The following is a 22,358-nucleotide window of genomic DNA, read 5'->3' on the forward strand; positions in this document are numbered from 1 at the left end:
CTGGGCCTCTCCCGAGGAGGAGCAGGAGGAGCAGGAGGAGCAGGAGGAGGAGGAGCGGGCTCTGAGGCTGTTTCTCCTTTTGGCTGCAGGTCGCGGGAGGCCAAGGAGCTGTGGCTGAGCACGATGCTCAGGTGAGCCCTGGCGGGCAATTCAGCCCGCCTGCGGCGGCGGCAAGGCTGCGGGCGGTGCAGAGGTGCCGGGGCAGCTGCCCCCAGCAAAGCAGCCGGGGAGGTGGGGGAAAGGGACCCCCCTGCGCGGGGCAGCTGCCGGGCAGAGCGGCGGCAGCAGGGCCTTCGCCTTGTGCCCGCAAAGCAAGAGCAGCGGCCTGCAGCTGGCCCGGCGGCTCCTTGCCGGTGGGCAGGGGCACCGCGAGCTGCCGCTGCCCGTTTGCCCACGCAAGAGGCGCGGAGGCCGCATGGCCAGGGCCGTGGCCGCTGCCGAGCGGTGCTGCCAGCCAACGCCGCGGGAAGGGCTCCTGCGCCAGGGTGGCGCGGGCGCGCGGGGCCGGGGCCCGGGCAGCCAGCAGAGGGGCTGGCTGTGACGGAGCTCGGCCTTTGCCCCTGCCCTGTGCCCAGGCCGAGCCCAGGAGCCCCGGAGACCCGCGTCACCCGACTCGCCTCCCTTTGGCTCCTCGTCACGGCCGTCAGCTTCCAGGGCGCCGTAAGTGTCCCGGGGGGCTGCGCTGCGCCCCGAGCGCCACGGGGCTGCGGGCAAGAGCCCGCGCCACCGCCTGCTCACGCTGCCTCTTTGCTCTCTTGCCTAGTCGGGGTCGCTGACCGCCCGGACCGTCGAGGCCTTGGTTTCGGCGGAGGTGAGCAGGGGCTCCCTGTCCCGCGGCCCCGGCTGCGGGCTGCCGGGAGGCATGCGAGTTTTGGGAGGGAAGGCGGCCGGCCCCAAGCACCCACGTCGGGCAGAGAGGCCAGGCCGTTCCCGCACGCAAGCATCTCCTCCGCCGGCGTCCCACGACCTCGGGTTTTCCCTGCAGCCGCTCGCGCTTTTCTGCGGGGCTGAAGCACCTGGCTGGCGGCCCTGGCTGCTGCCGGGCGCCTCCGTAACCTGAACGCCTGCCTTTCTTTCTTGCAGGCTGGCACCAAGCAGAGCCCCGTCTTGGCCCCATTGGCTGCTGAAGAGGGACTTGGCCACTCCACTGGTGAGTTGCAAAGGGAAGCTGAGGAGCTGCCTCCTCACCTAGCTCTCGACAGCAGCTGAAAAGCTGCAGCCCCTCCGCTCCCTCTCCACTTCTGCTTTCCTCTTGCTTGCAGCAGAGGGGACTAAGACAAGGAAGAGGTTCCTGCCATGGCCGTTTGCTCGGAGACGAGCCTCGGCCAACGGGGACGGCCCCGGGCAGCCGGACTCTGGCCTCGGGACGCCTCTCTTTGGCCAGCCTCTGGCTACCCTTTGTGGAGAGCAGGGGACCCTGCCCCAGCCAGTCCAGGTAAGGCAGCCTGGCCACGCAGCGATCCGCCTGCCGGCTTGTCTCGCCAGGCGGCACCCCCAGCTCCTGGGCTGCAGAAGGCCTGCAAACGAGGGAAGCTTGCAGCAGCAGGAACAGCCAGGGGTTTCTGTAGTCCCCCGACTACAGAAGCATGCTCAAGAGGCTGGCTTGGGGCACAGCCCGGCTACGCCCAGCGCCATGTACCTGCAGCGAGAACTAGATCCGAACCAAGGCAAAGCAGCGTGCGCCGCCCAGGCACAAACTCGCTTCTCTCCCTGAGCAAGTGCTTCCCTGCTAAACGGCCTTTCTGCACCCAAGGAGCTCTTCTGCCAGCCCCATCTGCTTTCTCCTGCAGGAGCTGCTGGCCATATTGTATAGGGAAGGGCCTGCCACGGAGGGCATATTCCGGAAAGGTGCCAGTGAGAAGGCCCGCAGGGACCTGAGGGAGGAGCTGAACAAAGGAGGGGCCGTTGACTTGGCAAGCCAACCCGTGCACCTCTTGGCAGGAATCTTGAAGGTGAATTTCTGCCGACTGGCAGCGCGGAGAGTACGTTGCCCACCTGCAGGGGCCCACTCGAGCGCCTAGCTGGGCCCAGGGGGCACTCCAAGCTGAAACCCCGGGGAAGCCAAACGACGGGCTTTCAGGCGGTGGAAAGCTTGGCCTCTGTGTTTGCCACCTGCTTGCCCGTTCTCCTGCTTGTGCCCGCGGTGCCCTGCCTGCCCTGGGAAAAGTCACCTCCTCCTCCTCCTCGTCCTCCTCCTGCTCCCCAGCAGCCTCCTGAGGGAGGAAGACTGAGGTTTCTGGGTGCACTAGAGGCTCATAGGCACTAGGGCCTCTTCTTGCACTCCCACGAGCGTGCCCAAGCGGGGCGGTCCTCGCGCAGCCCACTGCTCACTCTGTCAGCGGCCAGGAGCTCCTCTGAGAGTGGGTAGCTCCAAGCAGCCTGCCTCCTGGGGAGCCCAAGTGCCCGTGGATGCTCCGTCTGGCCTCAGGCGTGGTGTCCAAGCCTCATCTCCGTATCTCGGCCTTGCAGGACTTCCTGCGAAATATCCCCTGCACGCTCCTCTCGGCGGCCCTCTACGACAGCTGGATGCTGGCTCTGGAGAAGCCGAGCAGGGAGGAGAAGATTGAAGGCCTGAGGGAGTAAGTGTGTAGCCAGTCCCACCGTTCTGGAGCGGGTGGCAGAGGCTGGGGCCTTCTCTGGAAACGGGCAGTCTGTGGAAGAGCCCGACACTTCTATCCGCTTGCTCGTGCCGATACCACACAACACAGCCACAGGCTTTCACGGGCCTTTGCAAAGCCTCCCACGACATCTCCCAACAACCTCGCCTTTATTCCCACTGTCCATCTACTGATGAAGCGCCCACCTCCCAGTCCAGATGTTCTCACTCAAGGTCTCGTACTTAAGCACGTGCTGTCGGGGCTTTCTCGACAGCACATGTGGAAAGGCGAGAGAGAGCACCGGCGTTCCTCTCGTGGGAGGAAGCGCCACTTGTGGCAGTTGCCTTGAGCCTTGCTCCCAGAAGCGGCAGCAGCCGCTGCCCCCTGAATTCATGGCGCCTTTTCTTTGTGTTTGCTCAGGGTGGCTGACCAACTGCCCAGGGCAAATGTGCTGCTGCTCAAGCCCTTGCTCGCGGTGCTCCACCGCATCAGCCAGCACGCAGGCACCAGCAGGATGGGCGCCAGCAACCTGGCCATCTGGGTGGGGCCCAGCATGCTGAGCCCGGGCACGGACAGCACGCTCCCGCTGGAAGTGCAGAGAGAGATCTACGACAGGGTATGTTGAACTCACCAGCCAGCCCCTCAGCTGGGCTCTGCACAACGCGACAGGCACATCTCTTAATGGAGCTGCAGCCCCAGAGCTACAGCTTTTGGCACAGAAACGGCACTAAGGAGCAGGAAAGACTGCTGAGCAGGTTCTCAGCCCCTTGCCCTGACATCCCTGCTTTTCACTGTGCAGGTGACGGTGCTGGTGGAGTTTCTCATCGAGAACTGCACAGCAATCTTTGGGGACGACGTGGCCTTGCCTTGCAGCGGAGCCTCGGCTGCGGAGGCACCCGAGCACACGGGCAGCTCCGCAGGTAGGACGAGGCACGGAGGATTGGCACCACCCAGGGCTTTAGCTGGAGATCGGAAGACGTCTGTGGCAATGCAGAGAGGTGCAGAGGGGGCAAGACCTTATGGCAGTGCTCTGCTCCTGCAGCACTTCCCACCAGTTCAGAAGGACAATCCTCACTCCACAAAAGGCGTCCCAGTTGTTAAACCTCTGCTCTCCACAGCGCTGCTCACTATGCACTGGACCTGCGCTCTCCCCGTGCAGGACATGGCCCCCAGGGGTGCTTGTGTCTCCTGACCTGCTCCTCACTTCTAGAGGTGCTCAGGTTGCAGCTTGCCATGCGCCTGGGCCGCGTGCTCCCACCGGGAAAGTCCCCTTGCCCCCCTTCGGAGGCCAGGAAAACTAGCTAACAGGCTCTTTCTCCCCACAGCGCACCCAGGGGCCGCTCAGCAGGACGCTGCTGCCCACCACAGCCCCGAGGCGGAAGCTGCCTGTGGCCCCCCAACCGCTGAGCTGCAGCAGCCCCGAGGGAGAAGCCCCAGAGATGGCACGTGTGCCTCTGCCCCTCCACTGCCTCCTCTGGAAAAGCAGCTCAGCACGATGCCCAGGAGGCACTTGGAGCCAGCCCTGTCCTTCCCCGACCGCTCGGGAGGCAGAAGGCACCAGGAACACGCCAGCACTGCGGGCAATGTTGCGGTTGAGCAGCAAGAGCCGAGCTTGGCGAAGGAGGCCCTGGAGCAACCGCCTGCCCCCTTGCCTGCCCCGGTCTCAGCTGCCTCTGCACCCGCAGTGCCCGGCAGGTGCTCCCCGGAGAGCTGCTGTCCTGCTCCCCAGGGCCTCTCCATAACGCTGCTGGGACCTGCTGCCATTCCCGCTTCCTGCTGGCAGGCCACAAGGACCACGAGAAAGAGCAGGAGAAGGAGAAGGAGAAGGAGGAGGAGAAGGAGAAGGAGAAGGAGAAGGAGAAGGAGAAGGAGAAGGAGAGGGTCAAGAAGAAGGTCAAGAAGAAGGAGAAGGAGAAGGAGAAGGAGAGAGGAAGAGAAAGTGGAAGAGGAAGAGGAATAGAAAGAGAAAGAGAAAGAGAAAGAGGAATAGAAAGAGAAAGAGAAAGAGAAAGAGAAAGAGAAAGGGAAAGAGGAAGAGAAAGAGAAAGAGAAAGGGAAAGAGGAAGAGAAAGAGAAAGAGAAAGAGAAGGAGAAGGAGAAGGAGAAGGAGAAGGAGAAGGAGAAGGAGAAGGAGAAGGAGAAGGAGAAAGGGAAGGAGAAAGAGAAGGAGAAGAAATGGAGAGAAAAGAGCTGAAGAGAAAATAAAGGGGGAAGAAAAAGGTGTGAGAAAAGAGGTGAAGAGGAAATAAAGAGAAAGAAGGGGGAGAAAGCGTGGTGGAGAAAAGAGTGAGGAGGAAAAAAGGTGGAGAAAAAGGGGTGTAAGCAAAAAGAGGGAGAAAACGGGGAGAGAAGTAAAGAGGGAAGAAAAAGGAGGGAGAGAAGAAGGGGAAAGAAAAAAGGGGAGAAGAAGAGGGGTACAGGGTGAAAGAAGGGAGCATAAAGGGGGAGGAAAGAAGGGGAAGGAAGGGGAAGCAAAAAGAGGGAGAAGAAAGGGGGAGGTAGGAAAGTGGGAGAAAGGGAGGGGGAGAGCAAAAAGGGGGAGAAGAAAGGGGGAGAAAAAGGGGTTTGGAAAAGGGGAGATAAGAAAAGAGGGAAGAGAAAAGGGGAAGGGAGAAGAAGGGAGAAAAAAGCGGGAGAGGCATGGGAGAAGAAAGGAGGAGTAAAAGGGGAAGGGGAAAGCAGGGAGAAAAGAAAGCAGGCGAAAAGAAGGGGAGAGAAAAAGGGGGAGAGCAAATGGGGGAAGCAAAAAGAGGGGGGAAGAGGGAGAAGAAAGGTGAGGGAAAATGGGGGGAAAAAGTCGAAGGGGAAAAAGGGAGATAAAGGGGGAGAAGAACGGGGGAAGAGCGGGATAGGGAAAGGGGGAGGGAAAAGAAGGGAGAAGAATGGGGGAGGAAAAAGAGGGGAAGGGGGAGGAAAGGAAAGAGGAAGAAAAGGCGGGGAGGAAGAAGAGAGAGAATGGAAGGGGTGAAAAATGGGAGGAAAAAGAGGGAAGAGAAAAAGGCGGAGAACAAATGGGGAGGAGAAGCCGCAGGGAGAAGGAAAGGGGGAGAAAAAAGGGAGGGAGAAAGAAAAGGGGAGAAAAGAGGAGCAAAACGGGGAGAAAGGAATGGGGAGGAAAACAGAGGAGAAAACCGGGGTGCAAAGAAACAGGGAGATCAGAGAGGGAGCAATAAGATGGGGTAGATTAGACCGGAGCAGATGAGGAAGCAGAGAGAAAAGTGTGGGGAAGAAAAGACGAGGTTAAAAAAAGGAAAGACAAAAACGGGAAGGAACTCAAGGAAAGAAGAAAAAGGAAAGGGAAAAAAAACCCCTTGGCAGCACCCCTGCCACACGGTAAGAGCGGCAACCCCGGCGGCACGTGCAGTGTGCTTTGGCCTGTCGGAACTTGTCTTTGGGGAGCGCTTAACTCCCCGCTGGGGGCCCAGGGGAGCCGTGGGGCAGGAGCCGGCGGGCTTCTGACTGACGCCCGTGCACCTTCACTGCAACAAAGCACTTTTGCGCAGGACTCTCTTGAGTCTGCTCCTTGCCTCTCTTTCAAGCGCTCGGCCGCTGCACATAGCCCACAGACTTGTGCCCGCGTCTCTAGGTCCGGCAGGGCTCTTTGAATGCCCTGGCATACGGACGCAGCGGTAGCCCTGCTAGTGCCGTTGTCGGGGACGGCAGGCGAGATTTTGGGGGGAAGTGCCTCTCTGTCCGGGAGTCAAGGGACACCGCCAGAGGGCAGCAGTTTGCAGTCAGGGGCAGAGAGAAGCCGCAGGGAGCCGATGCTGCTCCAGCAGGGGCTTCCGAGCAAGGCGGCACGCAGGCATGGCAGGCGGGATGTTTCCCGGGTGCAGCTCTTCCCAGGACACGGGGGAAAGGGGCAGGAGGTGACGTGGCCTGACCGGAGCCGCGACTGGCAGAAGCAGCATCCCGGCAGCAGGCTGCAGCTAGAGAAGAGGCCCCCTCCATCGGCCCCTGTGAGCAGGGGCACTCTCCTCCCAAGCAAGCTGAAGGAGAAGGTCCTGCTGCCAGTTGCAAAAGGCATCGGCCGCTCTTGGCAATCTGCAGCTCTGCCGTCACCTGGCTTCCAGCTCTCTTTTGCCAAAACCACAAGCGTTTTGTCCTTGCGGCCCGCACAGCCGCCAAGAGACAGCCTCAGCTCGCAGCCTGTCCTCCTGGGAGAGATGCTGCAGGCCCTTCAGCATCTTCGTAGCCCATCGCTGGACTCACTCCAGGAGCTCCACATCTCCCTTGGCCGGGGCAGCTCAGCACCAGCCACAGCACTCCAGCTGTGCAGGACCACCTCCCTCCACCTGCTGCCAAGGCTCCTCCTAACCACAGCCCAGCAGGCCGCTGGCCGCCTTGGCCACAAGGATGCAGTGCAGGCTCACGGGCAACTTGTGCACCAGGATGCCCAGGGCTTTCTGGCAGAGCTGCTTTCCAGCACGTTGGCCTCTAGCCTGTACTGGTGCATGGACTTCTTTCTGCCTAGGTGCAGCACTTGGCCTTTCCCCTTGTTGTGCTTCAGGAGGTTCCTCTCAGCCTGTCTCTCCAGTCCGTCAAAGGCCCTCTCAATGGCAGCACAGCCCTCTGGTGCGTCAGCCACTCCTCCCTGTTTTCCATCCCCCCTGGTTTAGCAGCCAGCTTGCTGAGGGTGCTTTCTGCCCCATCACCCGGGCCACTGAGGAAGAAGAGGAACGGGACCAGAGCCCGCATTGACCCTCGGCCTGCACCTTGTGTTACTGGCCTCCACCTAGGCTTTGCACCACTCATCACAACCCTCGCAGCTCTGCCATTCAGCCACTTCTCAGTCCCCCTCACTGCCTGCTCATCTCACCCCTACTTCCCCTCAGCTTGCCTCTGAGGGCATGTGAGGGCAGGCAGCGTGGAAAGCCTTACTGACCTCAAGGTAGACAACATCCACTGCTCTCCCCTCCTCTGTCCAGCCAGCCCTTCCCTCGTGGAAGGCTCCCAGGTTGGGCACGCGTGGAGCTTGGAGGAGGTGATCCTTGCCTGTCAATCAGCTTTCCTGCAGCCCTCTTCCCTCTCGTGCCCTATCCCATGCGACACTTCCTCCTGCACCCTCGCGCACCAGCGAGGTGCAACCTCTTGGTGTGCCACAGCCGTCTCGGCCGCTTGGTTGAGGAGAGCCCCGTGCAGCAAAAGGACTTTGGAGGCGCCTGCCCTCTAGAGCCAAGCATCAGTGACGGCTGAGAGAAAGACCACCCCTGCAGGCATGCCCACAGGCCTTTGGACTGGCGCTCCACTGCAGACTGCACGCACGGCGACTTCCGTTTCAGACTCTGGAGCACCTCTGCTATGAAGAAAGGCGGGGAGAGCTGAGCCTGTTTAGCCTGGAGAAGAGAAGACCGAGAGGCCATCTCATCAGTGTGTACAAGTATGTGAAGGGAGGGTGTCGAGAGGATGGGGCCAGGCTCTCCTCCGTGGTGCCCAGCAACAGAACAAGAGGCAACGGGCACAAACTGAGCCACAGGCAGTTCCGCCTGAACATGAGGAAAATGTCCTCCTCCTTTCCTGTGAGGGTGACTGAGCGCTGGAACAGGTTGCCCAGAGAGGTGGCGGAGTCTCCTGCCCTGGAGAGAGTCAAAACCCGTCTGGACGCGATCCTGGGCAATGTGCTCTAGAGGACCCTGCTTGAGCAGGGAGGTTGCACTAGATGATCTCCAGCGGTCCCTTCCAACCTTGGCCATTCTGTGATGCTGTGATCCGTATGCAAGCATTTCCATGAGCCTGCCTAATGTCCTGTGGAGTGCTGTTGAGACTCTCGGCAGACTCCTGCGATGCGCAGGAGTCGAGGTGGGATTCAGCTGCCTGAAAGCCCAGGCCTACAAGCTTCTGGGTATGCCAGGGCACCCACCGCAAGGGATTTCCCAAGGCATCTCAAACAGATGCCGGTCCTGATGTCTGGGCAACTGAATCCTGCCCTCAAGTCTTCTCTGGCTGTGCTTGGAGCCAACATTCCCACTTGTCATGGTGATGCCACATTTTGGCACCTGGCCTGGAGGTCTCCAGTCTCGAGCGGACCACCCCACCGACAGAGGGCCGAGGAAGTGTGAAAGTTGGGATTTGGGGCACCGCCTGGGCCCTGCTTCTCTAACAGGCACAGGCCCCCTTGCTTGGCCCCTCCAAAGCGGGAGTCCTCCTGTCCCAGCAACAACAGGGCATGCTGCAGCCGGGTGGGCAAGCCGCCTGTGCGTGGGGGCTTTTCATGGACACAGAGCCGGCTGCTGAAGCCGGGAGCTGCTCCAGCACCGAGCCCGTCTCCTCCGCCAGGGAGACCTGCAGCCCCCGGCCCACGCCCCGGCCCTGCCCCACGGCCCGGCCGGCGCATCACAATGTGCCGTCGTGCATCACAATGTGCCGCGGTGGCACCCGGGTGGCCACGGCCACCGGCGCCCGCCCGGCCCCAGTGCGGTGCTGTGCCGGTGCGGGGCAGCAGGGAGACGCAGGCTCCCAGCCCAGCGGCACTACTCGGCACGCGGACACCGCTCCGTGCTTTGCGCAGGCCTGACCGGCGCCTGGCGCTGCCCGGCGCGGGGCACGGACGCACCGCAGCTGCTGACCCGGCCACGGCGCCATGGGACAGGCGAACTGCTGCGGTGCCCGGGGCGCTGCCGGCCCCGCTGCCGGCACGCAGGCACGGCCCGAGGCCCCTGGCCGCGCGGCTCCTGGCGCCGGCCCCGGGCTCGAGGCCAGGGGAGCCTCCCGGCCCCCGGCGCCGCTCGGCGCCTTCGTGTCGCGCAGGAGCCCCCAGCTCCTCCTCAGCGACCGTGTCCAGGTGACCCGGCACCGGCGCACCAGGGACAGGCACCTCCTCCTCTTCCCCGACACCCTGGCCATCGCCACCTTCAAGTAAGGAGAGCAGCCCCAGCCGTCCTTCCCCCGCCCCCACCCTCTGCCCCCGGGCACTGCCTCTGCCCTGCTGGCCACTGCTGCCGCTGCCCCACCACACAACCTCCACGCCGCTCCCTGCTCTCCCTCCGCAGGTGCGGCTCCACCTTCCTGCTCAAGCACCGCGTGCCTCTCGGCCAGCTCTGGCTGCTGTGCGGGAAGGACGAGGCGGCGGGCGGGCGCGAAGAGGAGGAAGAGGACGGGCATGGCCTGAAGTGCACCAATGCCCTCGTCCTCGTCTGGCCCAACGACGGCTGCGTGGTCACTTTCCGGTGAGTCTTGGCGGCACGTGCAGGGCTGTGGGGGGTGCAGGGCACCGTGCTCGCCTGCAGTCCTCTCTGGCCTTGCTGGGGCTCAGCTCAGGCTGGGGCGAGAGACAGTAGGGGTCCTGCGGGGGTTTCTGACGCAGTCACAGGCACCTCCAGGCGTGCACAAGCCTCGCCCCCGCCCCCACCTCCCCCCTGCACCTCTGCTCCCCCCAGGGACACTGCGGGGGGACACCGACCGGGGGCTTGGGTGCATGGCGCTGTGCAGCAGTGCCAAGCGGGCGAGAGCTGTCCGGGCACCTGGGCCTCTCCCGAGGAGGAGCAGGAGGAGCAGGAGGAGGAGGAGGAGGAGCGGGCTCTGAGGCTGTTTCTCCTTTTGGCTGCAGGTCGCGGGAGGCCAAGGAGCTGTGGCTGAGCACGATGCTCAGGTGAGCCCTGGCGGGCAATTCAGCCCGCCTGCGGCGGCGGCAAGGCTGCGGGCGGTGCAGAGGTGCCGGGGCAGCTGCCCCCAGCAAAGCAGCCGGGGAGGTGGGGGAAAGGGACCCCCCTGCGCGGGGCAGCTGCCGGGCAGAGCGGCGGCAGCAGGGCCTTCGCCTTGTGCCCGCAAAGCAAGAGCAGCGGCCTGCAGCTGGCCCGGCGGCTCCTTGCCGGCGGGCAGGGGCACCGCGAGCTGCCGCTGCCCGTTTGCCCACGCAAGAGGCGCGGAGGCCGCAGGGCCGGGGCCGCTGCCGCTGCCGAGCGGTGCTGCCAGCCAGCGCCGCGGGAAGGGCTCCTGCGCCAGGGTGGCGCGGGCGCGCGGGGCCGGGGCCCGGGCAGCCAGCAGAGGGGCTGGCTGTGACGGAGCTCGGCCTTTGCCCCTGCCCTGTGCCCAGGCCGAGCCCAGGAGCCCCGGAGACCCGCGTCACCCGACTCGCCTCCCTTTGGCTCCTCGTCACGGCCGTCAGCTTCCAGGGCGCCGTAAGTGTCCCGGGGGGCTGCGCTGCGCCCCGAGCGCCACGGGGCTGCGGGCAAGAGCCCGCGCCACCGCCTGCTCACGCTGCCTCTTTGCTCTCTTGCCTAGTCGGGGTCGCTGACCGCCCGGACCGTCGAGGCCTTGGTTTCGGCGGAGGTGAGCAGGGGCTCCCTGTCCCGCGGCCCCGGCTGCGGGCTGCCGGGAGGCATGCGAGTTTTGGGAGGGAAGGCGGCCGGCCCCAAGCACCCACGTCGGGCAGAGAGGCCAGGCCGTTCCCGCACGCAAGCATCTCCTCCGCCGGCGTCCCACGACCTCGGGTTTTCCCTGCAGCCGCTCGCGCTTTTCTGCGGGGCTGAAGCACCTGGCTGGCGGCCCTGGCTGCTGCCGGGCGCCTCCGTAACCTGAACGCCTGCCTTTCTTTCTTGCAGGCTGGCACCAAGCAGAGCCCCGTCTTGGCCCCATTGGCTGCTGAAGAGGGACTTGGCCACTCCACTGGTGAGTTGCAAAGGGAAGCTGAGGAGCTGCCTCCTCACCTAGCTCTCGACAGCAGCTGAAAAGCTGCAGCCCCTCCGCTCCCTCTCCACTTCTGCTTTCCTCTTGCTTGCAGCAGAGGGGACTAAGACAAGGAAGAGGTTCCTGCCATGGCCGTTTGCTCGGAGACGAGCCTCGGCCAACGGGGACGGCCCCGGGCAGCCGGACTCTGGCCTCGGGACGCCTCTCTTTGGCCAGCCTCTGGCTACCCTTTGTGGAGAGCAGGGGACCCTGCCCCAGCCAGTCCAGGTAAGGCAGCCTGGCCACGCAGCGATCCGCCTGCCGGCTTGTCTCGCCAGGCGGCACCCCCAGCTCCTGGGCTGCAGAAGGCCTGCAAACGAGGGAAGCTTGCAGCAGCAGGAACAGCCAGGGGTTTCTGTAGTCCCCCGACTACAGAAGCATGCTCAAGAGGCTGGCTTGGGGCACAGCCCGGCTACGCCCAGCGCCATGTACCTGCAGCGAGAACTAGATCCGAACCAAGGCAAAGCAGCGTGCGCCGCCCAGGCACAAACTCGCTTCTCTCCCTGAGCAAGTGCTTCCCTGCTAAACGGCCTTTCTGCACCCAAGGAGCTCTTCTGCCAGCCCCGTCTGCTTTCTCCTGCAGGAGCTGCTGGCCATATTGTATAGGGAAGGGCCTGCCACGGAGGGCATATTCCGGAAAGGTGCCAGTGAGAAGGCCCGCAGGGACCTGAGGGAGGAGCTGAACAAAGGAGGGGCCGTTGACTTGGCAAGCCAACCCGTGCACCTCTTGGCAGGAATCTTGAAGGTGAATTTCTGCCGACTGGCAGCGCGGAGAGTATGTTGCCCACCTGCAGGGGCCCACTCGAGCGCCTAGCTGGGCCCAGGGGGCACTCCAAGCTGAAACCCCGGGGAAGCCAAACGACGGGCTTTCAGGCGGTGGAAAGCTTGGCCTCTGTGTTTGCCACCTGCTTGCCCGTTCTCCTGCTTGTGCCCGCGGTGTCCTGCCTGCCCTGGGAAAAGTCACCTCCTCCTCCTCCTCGTCCTCCTCCTGCTCCCCAGCAGCCTCCTGAGGGAGGAAGACTGAGGTTTCTGGGTGCACTAGAGGCTCATAGGCACTAGGGCCTCTTCTTGCACTCCCACGAGCGTGCCCAAGCGGGGCGGTCCTCGCGCAGCCCACTGCTCGCTCTGTCAGCGGCCAGGAGCTCCTCTGAGAGTGGGTAGCTCCAAGCAGCCTGCCTCCTGGGGAGCCCAAGTGCCCGTGGATGCTCCGTCTGGCCTCAGGTGTGGTGTCCAAGCCTCATCTCCGTATCTCGGCCTTGCAGGACTTCCTGCGAAATATCCCCTGCACGCTCCTCTCGGCGGCCCTCTACGACAGCTGGATGCTGGCTCTGGAGAAGCCGAGCAGGGAGGAGAAGATTGAAGGCCTGAGGGAGTAAGTGTGTAGCCAGTCCCACCGTTCTGGAGCGGGTGGCAGAGGCTGGGGCCTTCTCTGGAAACGGGCAGTCTGTGGCAGAGCCCGACACTTCTATCCGCTTGCTCGTGCCGATACCACACAACACAGCCACAGGCTTTCACGGGCCTTTGCAAAGCCTCCCACGACATCTCCCAACAACCTCGCCTTTATTCCCACTGTCCATCTACTGATGAAGCGCCCACCTCCCAGTCCAGATGTTCTCACTCAAGGTCTCGTACTTAAGCACGTGCTGTCGGGGCTTTCTCGACAGCACATGTGGAAAGGCGAGAGAGAGCACCGGCGTTCCTCTCGTGGGAGGAAGCGCCACTTGTGGCAGTTGCCTTGAGCCTTGCTCCCAGAAGCGGCAGCAGCCGCTGCCCCCTGAATTCACGGCGCCTTTTCTTTGTGTTTGCTCAGGGTGGCTGACCAACTGCCCAGGGCAAATGTGCTGCTGCTCAAGCCCTTGCTCGCGGTGCTCCACCGCATCAGCCAGCACGCAGGCACCAGCAGGATGGGCGCCAGCAACCTGGCCATCTGGGTGGGGCCCAGCATGCTGAGCCCGGGCACGGACAGCACGCTCCCGCTGGAAGTGCAGAGAGAGATCTACGACAGGGTATGTTGAACTCACCAGCCAGCCCCTCAGCTGGGCTCTGCACAACGCGACAGGCACATCTCTTAATGGAGCTGCAGCCCCAGAGCTACAGCTTTTGGCACAGAAACGGCACTAAGGAGCAGGAAAGACTGCTGAGCAGGTTCTCAGCCCCTTGCCCTGACATCCCTGCTTTTCACTGTGCAGGTGACGGTGCTGGTGGAGTTTCTCATCGAGAACTGCACAGCAATCTTTGGGGACGACGTGGCCTTGCCTTGCAGCGGAGCCTCGGCTGCGGAGGCACCCGAGCACACGGGCAGCTCCGCAGGTAGGACGAGGCACGGAGGATTGGCACCACCCAGGGCTTTAGCTGGAGATCGGAAGACGTCTGTGGCAATGCAGAGAGGTGCAGAGGGGGCAAGACCTTATGGCAGTGCTCTGCTCCTGCAGCACTTCCCACCAGTTCAGAAGGACAATCCTCACTCCACAAAAGGCGTCCCAGTTGTTAAACCTCTGCTCTCCACAGCGCTGCTCACTATGCACTGGACCTGCGCTCTCCCCGTGCAGGACATGGCCCCCAGGGGTGCTTGTGTCTCCTGACCTGCTCCTCACTTCTAGAGGTGCTCAGGTTGCAGCTTGCCATGCGCCTGGGCCGCGTGCTCCCACCGGGAAAGTCCCCTTGCCCCCCTTCGGAGGCCAGGAAAACTAGCTAACAGGCTCTTTCTCCCCACAGCGCACCCAGGGGCCGCTCAGCAGGACGCTGCTGCCCACCACAGCCCCGAGGCGGAAGCTGCCTGTGGCCCCCCAACCGCTGAGCTGCAGCAGCCCCGAGGGAGAAGCCCCAGAGATGGCACGTGTGCCTCTGCCCCTCCACTGCCTCCTCTGGAAAAGCAGCTCAGCACGATGCCCAGGAGGCACTTGGAGCCAGCCCTGTCCTTCCCCGACCGCTCGGGAGGCAGAAGGCACCAGGAACACGCCAGCACTGCGGGCAATGTTGCGGTTGAGCAGCAAGAGCCGAGCTTGGCGAAGGAGGCCCTGGAGCAACCGCCTGCCCCCTTGCCTGCCCCGGTCTCAGCTGCCTCTGCACCCGCAGTGCCCGGCAGGTGCTCCCCGGAGAGCTGCTGTCCTGCTCCCCAGGGCCTCTCCATAACACTGCTGGGACCTGCTGCCATTCCCGCTTCCTGCTGGCAGGCCACAAGGACCACGAGAAAGAGCAGGAGAAGGAGAAGGAGAAGGAGGAGGAGAAGGAGAAGGAGAAGGAGAAGGAGAAGGAGAAGGAGAAGGAGAGGGTCAAGAAGAAGGTCAAGAAGAAGGAGAAGGAGAAGGAGAAGGAGAGAGGAAGAGAAAGTGGAAGAGGAAGAGAAAGAGAAAGAGAAAGAGAAAGAGAAAGAGGAAGAGAAAGAGAAAGAGAAAGAGAAAGAGAAAGAGAAAGAGAAAGGGAAAGAAAGAGAGAAAGAGAAAGAGAAAGGGAAAGAGGAAGAGAAAGAGAAAGAGAAAGAGAAGGAGAAGGAGAAGGAGAAGGAGAAGGAGAAAGGGAAGGAGAAAGAGAAGGAGAAGAAATGGAGAGAAAAGAGCTGAAGAGAAAATAAAGGGGGAAGAAAAAGGTGTGAGAAAAGAGGTGAAGAGGAAATAAAGAGAAAGAAGGGGGAGAAAGCGTGGTGGAGAAAAGAGTGAGGAGGAAAAAAGGTGGAGAAAAAGGGGTGTAAGCAAAAAGAGGGAGAAAACGGGGAGAGAAGTAAAGAGGGAAGAAAAAGGAGGGAGAGAAGAAGGGGAAAGAAAAAAGGGGAGAAGAAGAGGGGTACAGGGTGAAAGAAGGGAGCATAAAGGGGGAGGAAAGAAGGGGAAGGAAGGGGAAGCAAAAAGAGGGAGAAGAAAGGGGGAGGTAGGAAAGTGGGAGAAAGGGAGGGGGAGAGCAAAAAGGGGGAGAAGAAAGGGGGGAGAAAAAGGGGTTTGGAAAAGGGGAGATAAGAAAAGAGGGAAGAGAAAAGGGGAAGGGAGAAGAAGGGAGAAAAAAGCGGGAGAGGCATGGGAGAAGAAAGGAGGAGTAAAAGGGGAAGGGGAAAGCAGGGAGAAAAGAAAGCAGGCGAAAAGAAGGGGAGAGAAAAAGGGGGAGAGAAAATGGGGGAAGCAAAAAGGGGGGGGAAGAGGGAGAAGAAAGGTGAGGGAAAATGGGGGGAAAAAGTCGAAGGGGAAAAAGGGAGATAAAGGGGGAGAAGAACGGGGGAAGAGCGGGATAGGGAAAGGGGGAGGGAAAAGAAGGGAGAAGAATGGGGGAGGAAAAAGAGGGGAAGGGGGAGGAAAGGAAAGAGGAAGAAAAGGCGGGGAGGAAGAAGAGAGAGAATGGAAGGGGTGAAAAATGGGAGGAAAAAGAGGGAAGAGAAAAAGGCGGAGAACAAATGGGGAGGAGAAGCCGCAGGGAGAAGGAAAGGGGGAGAAAAAAGGGAGGGAGAAAGAAAAGGGGAGAAAAGAGGAGCAAAACGGGGAGAAAGGAATGGGGAGGAAAACAGAGGAGAAAACCGGGGTGCAAAGAAACAGGGAGATCAGAGAGGGAGCAATAAGATGGGGTAGATTAGACCGGAGCAGATGAGGAAGCAGAGAGAAAAGTGTGGGGAAGAAAAGACGAGGTTAAAAAAAGGAAAGACAAAAACGGGAAGGAACTCAAGGAAAGAAGAAAAAGGAAAGGGAAAAAAACCCCCTTGGCAGCACCCCTGCCACACGGTAAGAGCGGCAACCCCGGCGGCACGTGCAGTGTGCTTTGGCCTGTCGGAACTTGTCTTTGGGGAGCGCTTAACTCCCCGCTGGGGGCCCAGGGGAGCCGTGGGGCAGGAGCCGGCGGGCTTCTGACTGACGCCCGTGCACCTTCACTGCAACAAAGCACTTTTGCGCAGGACTCTCTTGAGTCTGCTCCTTGCCTCTCTTTCAAGCGCTCGGCCGCTGCACATAGCCCACGGACTTGTGCCCGCGTCTCTAGGTCCGGCAGGGCTCTTTGAATGCCCTGGCATACGGACGCAGCGGTAGCCCTGCTAGTGCCGTTGTTGGGGACGGCAGGCGAGATTTTGGGGGGAAGTGCCTCTCTGTCCGGGAGTCAAGGGACACCGCCAGAGGGCAGCAGTTACCAGTTGAGGAGAGAGAGAAGTTTCACTCTCCCCATACACTGACATTTAGGGGCTGAGACTCACACCACAAGCCCATGCTGAACCCATTGGGTTGAGGAGGAGAGGCCCTTCGGAGGCCCCTCTCCCTCACCCGTGAGCACAGCATAAGTCTCGCTTGCTATCTCCAGCTGTGAAGCAGCCACAGGGACCCCACCATTCCACTGCTATGACGCCCATGCAACATCTCCCTTCTGGAAGAGAAAAGAGGTACTCAGTCAAAGCACACATGCATTTTATTAGGTTGCATCAAGCAAGGCCCAGGCTCTAATGCTGAGCACGTGCCTAGGAATTGCCAATTGCTTGGCAGTGCCAGGAAGACCTCTGTGTGGTCCTTCTCTTTGTCCGGAGGCAGGAATCTTGGGGACAGATCATCTCTGGAGAAGCACTTGCTGTTGGGCTGCTCTTCTGCTTTTCAGGCTTTGCAGTACACATCGTATTTCATCCTTGCTGCCAGCTTTGTTCCGCTTAGGCAATCATGAAATTTTCGATCCATCTCTTCATTCTGAGCTTTAGAGAAGTAGTCTCTCCAGTTCCCAACAACCCCTATGCACAGCAGGAAGTAACAAGGATTTAAGGTGGCCACTACTGAGAAAGGATAACAACTTGGCAGCAACAGGCAGTCTCAGCACAAACATCAGGTGGGAAAGAGCCCCAAGAGGCCTGATTGCCGGGGAAGGACAAGTCAGCAAGCAAAGAGAAACACTGGCCACAGCCAGGCTGCAGAGAGCGCTGCTGGCTCGCTGACTGCACAACCTCCCTCGTCAGGGGAGGTTTCCAAGGTAGTTTTGTGCAGCTTTTGCATTGAAGGGAGAAGAAACAGTCCTTGGTCACTGGGGAAAGCTCATTTGTGAAGACTTTCCTCTTCAGAGGGACGCAGTTTGGGTCAATGGGGAGGTAGGTGGCAAGGAAAGCAGTTAAATCCCGCTTGTTCTAAGGGGTGGAGCTGGAAAGGGATTGAAGCAAGCCCACGCCCTTGGCATCCAGAAGTCAGTAACTTCCAATGCCATGGGGAGCAGCCAGGTTGCCTGTGCCCTGTCCCTGACCCCAAGTCTGCAAGGGACCATCCCTGGGGCGGCCACTGACACACACGTTGAGAGAAATCATAATGGGAAAATTTTGCAGTTCTCACTCAGGACATAACAAGAAGATACCAGGGAGGCCAACAGAGCAGTGAGGAGTGCACTCCGCTGAGGTTCAAGATGCCCAGGTCCCACCACCCCACTTCCTCCCGAAGTGGACTTAGGTAAAATGACATGTGCGGCCAGAAAAGTCCAAAGATCTTCTGGCAGCTCCTCTCCTAAGGCAGCAAGGCTCAGGTGGGCCTTTCTCTTCACATCACACCAAACTGGTCATCTTCCCCTTCAGATCCAGGAGCAATCTCACCACCTGACTGCCCAGGAGAAGGCCATGCCACCACCCGTCCATGAAAAGGAACCTACACCAATAAGTGCTAAGTGCCACCCTCCATCTTGGCACCTCACTTGCTGACTGATCAGGGTTGCCACAGGGGAACGTAGCAACACAGTTTGCCAAAGGAAGCAACGGCAGGGGATTGTAAGCTGGGATAACTCAGGCACTCTTGTATGTTCCCTGCTAGCAGTACCAGAATCCTGTCAACAACAGAAGCCCATCATACAAGGTGACCCAGAAGAGACCTCATCCATGCCTGTGCTTCCCCACCAGCCCAGTGGGCTCATGGATAAGTGACAGGGACCAGCTGGAAGGAGACATATAAGGCAGTTTCTTCACTTGCAGACACTCACCCTTCCGGAAAAGGATGTTCCCAAGTTTTCCGTGGGTTTCCTTGGATTTCTCTTTCATGGCTTGGAAACTGGTCTTCTTGGCAATTCTAGGAAAATCTTCCTCAGTTAGGGAGAACCCAAAGAAGGAAGCGATCTTCTTCATTCCCTCTACCTGGTTCTGACCAAAGGAACATAGCACAGTGGAGAAATCAAAACGCTTGACACCTTACCTCTGGTATCTAGCCAGCTGCTGGTGGAAAACCTAACCAAAGATGGCTTCCTCCCACAGCAACATCTAGGAATTGTAAGGGCTTGCAACAGCGAGGGAACCTACAAACAGCAGCTTCAGCTTCAAGGCCGCCTCTTCTCTCCTGTAAGTAACTGCACCACAAATGACTCCTTCTGAAGAGAGGGAAAGCTGCCCTCCTCCTAACTCCCATGGACCTCCCCTAGGCATAAGGGAACAAACAGCTCAGAAAGGCTTGCTCTCCTCAGGAGGCACATAGGTTTGATCCAAGACTTTCTTCGTCCCCACAGCTGTGTGTATCGGGGGGGCCACGCAGTGTGTGCGTGAAGGAAGAGCTGGGCAAGACACCTCACCTCTTTCAGTTCCTCGTAGCTTATCATCATGATCCTCTCATTGTCAATACGCTTGTTCCATTCCACTAAGTGGTCAAAGTAGGATCCCCAGCCCACTGCGGACAAAAGCAAGAGTCATAGCCATACAGGGTATCGCCCAAAAGGGGTCCTTTTCCAAACAGAGGAGTCAGACCAGACGGCTGTCTAAGAGGGGCGCCAAGATCGTGGAGTGAGGAGCAGAGTAGCATCTCTGTTCTTCTGGATGAGCTCTACATGGGATCTCCCCAGCTCTGGCCATTAGGTAGCACTGAACCCCACAATGCCCATGGCAGATGCTTGGGAAGGGGTGCTGGGCTACAGTTCTCAGGCCCAGGGTGCTGGGTATGCCCCGAGGTGGAGAAGAATACTAGAGGAAGGAGGCAAACATACATCTCCCATTCATGAAAGCTGCAAAGTACTCATCCCAGGAGGAGAAGGAGGGCAGCATAGGCAAGTTGTTGTTGAAGTGGTAGTAGGAGACGGCCGTGTCCTTGGGGTTCCGAGCCAGCACAAGGATCTTGTAGAAGAAAACACACGATTTGGTTGGGATTTGGTGACTGGGCAAAACACTAAGTTCCCAACAAGTCAAGTGGCCATGAATACCCACTCACATTGTGCGGTGTGGGCAATGCTGGCCTAATTCTTTCACCTGAGTAAGAAATCAGAGCCTTGGCAGGCTGCTCATGTGAGCATCAGGCTGCCAACAAGAAACTTTCCACTGATGTCCTTGCAACAAAGCTCTGAGCTCACTCCAATCAAGAGAAATGACCTCTTGGGCTACTGACCAGGAGACTCATGAGCAGGCTGTGGGTGCACCTGTGCTTCTCACTGCACCAACCCCCATTGAAGAAGGCCTTAGCCCCCGCCTGTGGTGAGCTTTCCGTCAGTACCTGACTCTTAGAGGCAGGCTAAGGCCCTGCTCAGTTTCTCAGCAGAAATCTGGAAGTATTTTTCCAAAGAGATCTGAAGGGGCAGTGACACCAAACTACAAGCCCAGTGACAGTACCCTCTTGAGCCAGCACAGCTGCTGCTGAGATAGGACATGTATTCACAGCTTCAACACACAGCAAGCTGCCCTTTTGCTTTTGGAAATGTCCCTGAGCATTGAACAGACCAGGTGGAACTGCAGGAAACACATTTCACGCAGGCAGCAGAAAGCTAAGTTGCGGTGGAAATGCTTTTGCAGTGCAACGCAGAGAGAGGACTCACCTTAGCCTTCCCTTGGAAGAAGGACTGGGGCAGGAAATGAGGTGCAAGATGGGTTACTATAATTCTTCTGGAAGGCAATTTCTTCATTCTCTTTAAAACAAGCGGAAAGAAAAAGGACAGGAGTGTCTTACTCAGTGTAGTGTGCCATTTCAGGCATCATGGATAAAGGGGAAAGGTGAGACCAGAGAAGAAGGATCTTATCACTTGTCCCTTGGAAAACCTACAGGGGCACACTGCAGAGGTACGCTTCCGCCAGCTTCTGCTACATACCATTGCTTCACAGCAGATGGTCCTGAGGACAGGACACCCGTGAGAGAGTTCTTACTCATCCAACCTGTTTGGTCCAAGGCTGCAGGCCCCTGTGGCACTTCAGCACCGTCTGTGCTCTGAGGCCCTGGGGGTGGGACACGAGGGGCAATAGGAGGTGCTACTTGTGCTGACCATAGCACTTTTTATGGCTATAGAGCCTGTGCATCATCTCTGAGATCGCTCATGCTCTTTCAACTATTTCTACCTTAAGTAGGAAATTTGACAATATCCAGTCTCTGCCAACCTCAAATTTCCCAGGATCTCCAAACTCTAGACGTGGAAACATCTGTAGCTCCTTTTCAACATTTATTCTCTCTTTCATTTCTTCCTCTGTATATTTGGCATCCGATGATTCCAGTTCCCTCACAATTTCATCGAGCCAGTTTGTACCTGAAACGATAAAGATACATGCTGCCCCGCTCCTGTTTACAGCCTTGTTACAGTCAACAGAGTGTGACCTCACCCCTTGCCCTCAGCTAGCTTTGCAAAACGAGCAGGAGAAGGGATCATTGAGCAAACTAACAGACCGACAGGCTCCTCACAGCCTTTGCACCAGTCTCAGCTCTCTCGAGCTTTATAACCTGGCACAGCTTCCGTGTGACTCACACCTTTCCACCATTTCTGGCTGTGCACAGCTCTGCAGGCTGCACACAAAGCAGTTAAGATAAGGATCACCAGCTCCTCTTTTTCTGCAAATGACCTGTATACACATTTCTCTGAAGGGATTAGGAACAAACATGAAGGAATGCAAAACAGCTGTATTGAGAGGGAAAGGAAGTAGACAAGAGTCCTGGTGCCAGGCATGCCTTTCCGTCCAGCCCGATGCACAGGAATTACCTGTGTTCTGCAATGCAAGAAGTCTATGGAAACAAATGCGTTTCTGCCCTCATTAGTAGGAACCGTTCCCTGTATTGCCCTTGCAGCAGGAATGTTAACCATATACTTTCCTATTTTAGCAAAAGTATAGTCAGAAAATGAAGGGGAGTGATTATCCTGATTTAGCCAGCACAGGTGAGGCCACCACTAGAATATTGTGAGCAGTTCAGGCCTCCAAGTGCAAGAGATACCACCCATCTGGAGAAAGTCCAGCTGAGATCAACTGAAATCACTGGGAGGTGGAGCAACTGAAACATATGGAAAGGCTAGGTTTGTCCAGGCCAAAGGAAAAAAAAAAGTAAACAAGGACCTTACTGCAGTCTTCCGCTACCTTCAGGGAGGTTATTGATGAGAAAACAGAGCCAGACTCTTCTCAGAGTCCCCCAGGAAATGACCAATGGGAAATATTACAAGTTGTAGCAAAGGGAAGTTTGACTACATAAAAGTTCAAAAACAAAGCGCTACAGTGGAAAAACACTGCCATAGGTTTGCAGTGAGATCTGTGCCCTCAAAGTATTGAAACTCTGCTGGACAAAGCCTTGAACAACCAGAAATAATTTTGAAGTTACCCCTGCTTTGAACAGGAGGTTGGGTTACTCTAGAGGTGCCTTACAACCTAATTTTATGATCCCATAAACTCCTCAGCAGATTAACATCACCATAAGCTTTCCTCAGGTATAACTGCTGTGTTAAATGATGGCACACACTTCTGGATTGCAGCATTGTGTATTTGACTCTCTATCAAGCAAGCAGCACTCACCTGTTTTAGGATAGCCTATGAGAATCACATCATCACTCCTGGCTTCAAAGGATTTCAGAGCTTCCAAAGTTTCTGGGCTGCTAAGAGTAATAGGGTAAAAAATGCCTTTGTAGGAAAACTGCAGATCCTCTGGAGCTATTTTTTCACACTCTGAGAAAGCCTTTTCCATTATTTCAGCAACTCTTTCCCTATTTGTAGTCATGTTTGTATCCCTGCGGAACTCTACAAGCAGACTGAGATTAAGGTTGTCTTTCTACGATCCAGAAGGACTTTCTATGACAAATAAGCAAACCATAAAGGGCGTTCACTCAGGAATGATGACACAGGTCACTGATTAACTCCATTTGTGGTCTCTTAACTCACTTCGAAATTATGGTACTGGAGACTGACAGTGGAGATAAGGAGTCTCCAGTGCAGCTGATGGTAGCAAGAGTAGTCTCTTTTCT

General features: G+C 58.5%; 1 protein-coding gene across 1 annotated transcript; it reads right to left on the reverse strand.

Annotated features, from left to right (window-relative positions):
• Nucleotides 1-16,613: 16,613 nt before the first annotated feature.
• On the reverse strand, nt 16,614-22,215 carry LOC104152330 (sulfotransferase 6B1). The gene is made up of 7 exons (XM_009687671.2): nt 21,913-22,215; nt 20,521-20,666; nt 19,968-20,057; nt 19,149-19,275; nt 18,741-18,835; nt 18,162-18,318; nt 16,614-16,941 (listed from the first exon to the last, which is right to left on the reverse strand). The coding sequence occupies exons 1-7, from the start codon at nt 22,112-22,114 to the stop codon at nt 16,811-16,813; spliced, it is 948 nt and encodes a 315-aa protein (XP_009685966.2). The 5' UTR covers nt 22,115-22,215; the 3' UTR covers nt 16,614-16,810.
• Between the last annotated feature and the right edge of the window lie 143 nt (nt 22,216-22,358).

This window comes from Struthio camelus, chromosome 3 (genome assembly GCF_040807025.1).
Source record: "Struthio camelus isolate bStrCam1 chromosome 3, bStrCam1.hap1, whole genome shotgun sequence".
NCBI lineage: Eukaryota > Metazoa > Chordata > Aves > Struthioniformes > Struthionidae > Struthio > Struthio camelus.